At 39.0% G+C, this 6,869-nt stretch overlaps 1 protein-coding gene across 1 annotated transcript; it reads left to right on the top strand.

Annotated features, from left to right (window-relative positions):
* Nucleotides 1-1,569: 1,569 nt before the first annotated feature.
* On the top strand, nt 1,570-5,523 carry LOC114191720 (auxin response factor 18-like). The gene is made up of 4 exons (XM_028081079.2): nt 1,570-2,545; nt 2,667-3,824; nt 4,010-4,935; nt 5,024-5,523. Exons 2-4 carry the CDS (start codon nt 2,709-2,711, stop codon nt 5,091-5,093), a joined length of 2,112 nt encoding a protein of 703 aa, XP_027936880.2. The 5' UTR covers nt 1,570-2,545; nt 2,667-2,708; the 3' UTR covers nt 5,094-5,523.
* The last annotated feature ends 1,346 nt before the right edge of the window (nt 5,524-6,869 follow it).

Here is a 6,869-nt window from a genome sequence, read left to right as displayed (position 1 = left end):
TAAAATTTTAAAATATGTAACCATTTTTTAAAATTGAATAGTTAAACTAATTATGAATAGTTAAAACCAGCTCATTAGTTATTATTAACTAGTAATATTGTTTTATGGGTTAAATTGTGACTCCAATTTTTAAAACACAGATGTGTCTAAAACCATATCTACCAAGAAGACAATAAAAAGTGGGGTCACACTCGAGTCTTGACTACGTTGGCTTCAAAGACCATGGAACCGCGGACCCACCATTAAACTTCACAAAAAATATAATGTTTGGTACGATACTACCTGAATTTTAAATACACTTAATAATCATACGTGAATCAATATCATTTTTTAGATCGGATAAGTATTACATGTTCATTATACGATGCTATCTTCTTCTGTTTTCAAAATATCACATCTTAATAAGAGTATTTAGTAAATAATCAATTCATTTAACACAGATAAATTAGGTGTGTAATTTGAATAGTTTTGGCCAAAAAACACATTCACATGCTTTTTGAATTATGATAATGTGCATCCAATAAACCATGTTTGTGTGTGCTAAAACTCCTTTTTGTAAGCTAAGCTATGAATGAAGCAAATGTTAAAAACTAAACCGTGGGGTTGAATCTATTACCTATGGCACAGTCCCACTAACCACTTCCTTCGACCAAAAATAAAACTTTATCACGGATCATTTCTGTCACCAATTTAATTCATATACAATCACTTTCATTTCATTATCATTCTTTTATAATCCATTTTGTTTTCTTCTCTAAAGAGTTTTCCAAATATTATATTTTTGTAAAAGTGCTTACTTTATGAATATCAACGCATATTACTTTTATTAAACTAAATTAAACTCATCTGTTAGATTACATTGACGAAGCATGGATTCTTTTTAACAATTTTATCAATCGATATTCTTCTCCTCTATTATTAGGTAGTTACATTGATGAATAAAAAATAAAATAGTTTACGCAATAAATAAATTTATGCTTTCGATACGATAAACCCATTTTTTTTTCTCACTTTTACTTTTTCTTTCTTCTGTCAACTTGTGATCTTCGATGATTACGGAAGCTTTTGATGATGTTAGTAGCCAAAGAAGCACATGTTAATTATGTTAAAATAGACACAGAAATTTGTGGTGTTTATTTTTGATTTACTATAAAAGCAAGACATCTTATTATTTTTTTAATAATATTATTATTATTATTATTATTATTATTATGAGTTTGTTCACTAGATTTTAGAAAAATCTATGAGCTAAAAATGTGTATATATTGTTTTAAAAACAGCGATACAACTCAGCTTCCTTTAACATGTCTTTGTTGTTTTGCTGGCTTCTGAAGATAAGGGTTTACTTTTTCAGATCCGACGAAAAAGGCGAAAACAAAATTTGATTTACGAGGATCTGGTTAAAAGAAAATTTATAGTGTGATGATAAGTGTAAATATCTTTTTAGATTGTGAATTAATTAGAAAACATTTTGAACATAAAGGTTAAAAATGTTTTTTTTGAAAGGGAAAATAGGAAACAGTTGCAGAGACAGACAGAGGGAGTGGGATTATTATTACTAAGGAGTCCAACAAACAGCAGGGAAGCAGCAGAGTGTGATATTTGTTGCTAAAGAAAAGGGGTTTTTGTTTATTTATTTATTTATTGATTGATTTATTAATTAGTTGATTAATTGATATTTAATTATGTGTTAGTTTGTTTGGTGTGTTGTGTCATGGTGCGTGTGTGGTTTTGGAGTCTTGCATTGCATTGCATCATCCATAGCCCAAAAAACAAAAGCCTTCTCTGCTCTGCAAAGAGTGTGGGTCTGTTCCTCCCCTTTTATCTGTGCATCCATGTCGGCCACACACTTCGTGGCTTTCCAATATTTGAACCCCAAAGATTCGCTTTTCTGAATTCCGTTTTTTTTTCTTCTCTTCCTTTTCCCGGGTCTTTGTTGCCTCAGAATTTCCTGCTTCAATTTTGGAGATCTTCCTGCAGAGATTCTTGTGCGGGCAGTTACAGATTTTTCTCTTTTCTTTTGTTTCTTCTATCTTCTTGCCCTTTTTATTATCTTCCTTTTACCACCCTCAGAGACAAGACAGCGACTCAGACTGTTCCGTTCTGTTCTGTTCTGTTCTTTGTGTTCTGTTCTCTTCTCTTCTGTCCTAGATCTTGAACTCTCTTCTGCAACATCTTCGTCTTTCTGCAATGATCCACTTTTAAACTTATCACCCTATATCACACCAAAACTTCTTCTTTCAGATTTCTAATTCTGTAAAACACACCACTCTTGCCTCCATGGAAGCCACCCTTTGACCCCTTCAATTCTCCATCACATTAGGTTTTCTTAATTTATTGTGTCAAACTTGTGGAGACACACCTATTTATTGACAACAATTTAGAGGGACTTGAATTGGTCAGTCAGCAAAATTGGGACTCGGAATCAGAAACTGTGGGCGACTGGGATTCTCTTTCTCAGTGGAAATAAAATTTTTAACTACCACCACTCTGAGTTTTCTCAGAATTACTGTGAACAGGAGTGATCATATATATGCTTTTTAAGGTAAGAAAGAGGCTCATAAAAATGCAACCGGGGTGATGTGTTAATTAAGAAATGAACTTTTTTTTGTTGATGTTGTTGTTTTATCTGCATCCACTCTCTGACGATTTTTTGTGATAAAAAGGTGCGCTGAATTTGGGAAAATCTACAGTAGCGGTGAGAGTTGATGAGAGAGATGATTACATTCATGGACTCAAAGGAGAAATCGAAGGAGGCGGAGAGGTGTTTGGATCCTCAGCTATGGCATGCGTGTGCGGGTGGCATGGTGCAGATGCCAGCAGTGAACAGCAAGGTGTATTACTTCCCTCAGGGCCATGCTGAACATGCATGCGGAGCGGTTAACTTCAGGACCTGTCCCAAGGTTCCGCCTTTGGTTCCATGCAGAGTGGCTGCCATCAAGTACATGGCTGATCCTGACACCGACGAGGTGTATGCAAAACTCAGGCTTGCTCCTCTGACCGTCAATGATGCTGATTACGACCGTGATGTTGTTGGACCCGAAACTCAGGACAAGCCTGCTTCATTTGCGAAAACCTTGACCCAATCCGATGCCAACAATGGCGGGGGGTTTTCTGTTCCGAGGTACTGTGCGGAGACGATTTTCCCGAGACTAGATTACTCGGCTGATCCTCCTGTTCAGAACATCCTCGCCAAGGATGTTCACGGGGAAACATGGAAATTCAGACACATCTACAGGGGCACGCCCAGGCGGCATCTGTTGACAACTGGATGGAGTACTTTTGTGAATCACAAGAAGCTTGTTGCAGGAGACTCGATTGTGTTTTTGAGGGCAGAAAACGGGGATCTCTGTGTCGGGATTCGGCGAGCCAAGAAGGGGATTGGTGGGGGACTCGAGGGCTCCTCTGGCTGGAACCCTGCAGGAGGAAGCTGTCCTATGCCCTATGCTGGATTTTCACCTTTTCTCAGGGAGGACGACAACAGAATCCTCAGAAATGGTAACACCAATGGGTTGAACCCCAGTGTGAGTATGACGGGCAGGGGCAAAGTCAGACCAGAAGCTGTTGTTGAAGCTGCAAATCTCGCCGCCAATAAACAACCATTTGAGGTTGTCTACTACCCTCGGGCAAGTACTCCTGAATTTTGCGTCAAGGCCCCACTGGTAGAAGCAGCACTGCAGATTCGATGGTGCTCTGGTATAAGATTCAAGATGGCCTTCGAAACCGAGGACTCCTCACGGATAAGTTGGTTCATGGGAACCATATCTTCGGTTCAGGTTTCCGATCCCCTTAACTGGCCTAACTCACCTTGGAGACTTCTCCAGGTAACATCATATTACCGTCATACAACATTACATATTACTGCAATATGCTGTTTTATTTCTTCAATGGATGCATTCAGAGGATTCGAATTTAGAAACAATTATACTGCAAGTACATTCACATAAGATTGTGTCTTGTTGTGTGGTGTGTGTGAACTGTGAGTAATTAGGTGAAGTTATATGTGTAGGTGACATGGGATGAACCGGATTTACTTCAAAACGTGAGAAGGGTGAGTCCATGGCTCGTTGAATTGGTGTCAAACATGCCTGCCATTCATCTTTCACCATTCTCACCACCAAGGAAGAAATTGAGATTGGCTCAACACCCAGATTTCCCCCTTGAGGGGCAGATTCCTCTGCCAACATTTTCCGGCAATCTTCTTGGTCCCAGCAACACCAACCAGTTTGGTTGTGCACCCGAAAGTACTCCTGCTGGCATGCAGGGAGCCAGGCATGGTCACTATGGTCTTCCCATATCGGATCTCCAGTTCAGCAAACTACATCCAGGTCTATTTCCTGCTGGTTTCCCTCCTCTTGATCACGCTGCTACGCCGCCAATGAGAATCTCTAATAACCAGCCGCCATTGCAGAAGCCCAGCATGAGTGAGAACGTCTCTTGCTTATTGTCTATGGCAAATTCTACTCCATCTTCCAAGAAAACGGATGAGGGGAAGACACCCCAGCTCGTGCTTTTCGGCCAGAGAATTCTCACCGAGCAGCAGATATCTCTCAGCAGCTCCGTTGACACATTCTCCCCAGTTCTTACCAAAAATTGTTGCTCCGATGGACACGCAGATAAAGCGCCTAATGTTTCTGATTGTTCTGGATCGGCTCTTCATCAGCAGCAAGGCCAACAGGAACAACAACGTTCCTCTTGTGAGAGGTTTCAATGGTACAAAGATAACCCTCAAGAAACTGAGACCGGTCATTGCAAAGTTTTCATGGAGTCAGAAGATGTAGGCAGGACTATGGACCTCTCGTCGCTTCGGTCCTATGATGAACTCTACAGAAGGCTAGCAGACATGTTTGGCATAGAAAAATCTGAGATGTTAAGTCAGGTGCTCTATCGCGATTCTAATGGAGCTGTCAAACACATTGGTGATGAACCATTGAGGTAGGAACGATCACAAACATTATTACCATATTGAATTGGATTCATTCTAGTAGAGTCTTACATGTTTATCTGTTTTATGTTTTTGCAGTGACTTCAAAAAATCAGCCAGGAGGTTGACTATTCTAACGGATTCTGGCAGCAACAATGTAGGAGTGTAGTGTGGCAAAATAAACCATTCTTTCAATTGTACAGACGGTTCATCATCAAGTCCTCTATTTCCAATTTTCTGACCCTTTACATCTTTCCTGCGGCTGCTGCAATGGAAGGAGCCACTCTCATCTAATTTTTTAATAGCAAACTCTCCAAACCCCCCACATAAATGTTTCTCTTTCATCTCAAAGGAGATGCTTGGATTTTGAGTTTTTGGAATTTTGATTGCAATGATCACACCTCGTGTTGCACCTCTTCTTTTTGTTTCACTTTATATTTCCCTCACTTCTCTTCAAATTTTGGTGGTGGAAAAGGGTGGAATGACAGTGAGAGAAGATAAGTTAGAGATCATATTAATATATTGGTTTGTTTTGGTTTGGCTTGTTTTGTATGCAGTAAAAACCAGTATTCAAGTGAAAACATTCTTGCTTTCATGTATTCACCTGTTCAGAGATTGTACCTTTCTCTTCTTGCCGCGCCCTTATAAACTATTTACCGATTCAACTTAATCTAGCATTAAATGAAACACAGGGCTGAAAAATGTATGTACCATCATCACCTTTAAAGACATAGCTCATACCAAACAAAATTGCTAACTGTTTGTACGATTTCTCGTGTGAGAAACGCGTTAAAAAGCCGAGATTTGGTTTGAGCCTGAAACTCAAACAGATGGGGTCTGAGTAGTTCTAGTTTGGTCGTGGAAAAACGTGGTTTTGCATGACATTAGCAATGAGAAGGAGGTAGAAAAATGTGAACAAGTTTTTCTGATGTTCCCGATAAACTTTTCTTGCTTGACCCGGAAAATGGAAGGGTAGAACAAGAAGCAAAAAGAAAGAAGAAAAATAGAAAAGAAAAACAAGGTTAATGAAGTTGGTTGGAAGTCTAATCACGGGATAGAAACATAGGTGGAGTTGACTTGATGAGCATTAAGAAAAAAGCAGGTGTAGAAAGGTAGTAAAAAAGTGGCAGATGGAAGAGAATGGCATGAAAGAAGAAGGAAGGAAAAGAGGAAGATGAGGGAAATATAAAAATTAAAAATTCAACGAAACATAGGTCCCATGCTGATGGCGGAAAGTGTGGGATAATTAATAGTACAATTAATTGATGTTATTATATGTAATAAGTAAAGGGTTATTGGGATTGCAGAAACATAGTTGTGAAAGAGAAAGTCAATAATGTGTTAGATTGGGAGCGTGACAGGCATAAAATATTTGTTAGCGAAAAACAAGATTATGGTAAGAGGAAAGAACGAAAGAGGTGGTGGAAAGCGGAGAAGGACACATTCCTGTTTGACTCCGTAGAGAAATTATATTAGATATTTTAAATATGATAAGAGGGCGCACGTGAGAAGGTGGGGCCAGGGGTGGCATGGTAAAGTAAAGGTAGGGGAAAAGGTAATAATGGGTTCACGTGTGGGTGACGTCATCGACGGTGGGTTTACGCATGTGTTGCGGCGTGTTGGCGACCGGGCTGTTTTGCTGTTGCGTCCACCTCACTGTCTGTGTTCTTTTTCTTTTGTTTTTTTTTACCTTTTGACTACTGCACTCAGATAATTCTCATGCTACTGTTGCACGTATCTATGAAGTGTGATTAATGGATGTGGATAATTGGTCACAATTTTGTTTCATCATTAAACTTAAAAAAATAATCTAAATAAATAACTGTGGATAAATAAACCAGTTTGCTGTTTAGCATGAAAATTGGATCTTTGGAGAATGGGATTCCCAACGTTAAATAGTGGATCCCTGTTCAAATTCGGTTTTTGAATAATAAGTTTTAATTTT

This window comes from Vigna unguiculata, chromosome 7 (genome assembly GCF_037176805.1).
Source record: "Vigna unguiculata cultivar grain cowpea cultivar isolate G323 ecotype 2 chromosome 7, ASM3717680v1, whole genome shotgun sequence".
Classification (NCBI taxonomy): Eukaryota; Viridiplantae; Streptophyta; class Magnoliopsida; order Fabales; family Fabaceae; genus Vigna; species Vigna unguiculata.
This window is presented reverse-complemented; position numbering and strand designations above follow the sequence as displayed.

Excerpts from the sequence above, each read along its gene's own strand:
- LOC114191720 (XM_028081079.2), top strand. The coding sequence starts at position 2,709 with ATGAGAGAGATGATTACATTCATGGACTCAAAGGAGAAATCGAAGGAG. Across the intron at positions 3,825-4,009 it reads CACCTTGGAGACTTCTCCAG|GTGACATGGGATGAACCGGA; the intron begins GTAACATCATAT and ends TTATATGTGTAG. Across the intron at positions 4,936-5,023 it reads ATTGGTGATGAACCATTGAG|TGACTTCAAAAAATCAGCCA; the intron begins GTAGGAACGATC and ends ATGTTTTTGCAG.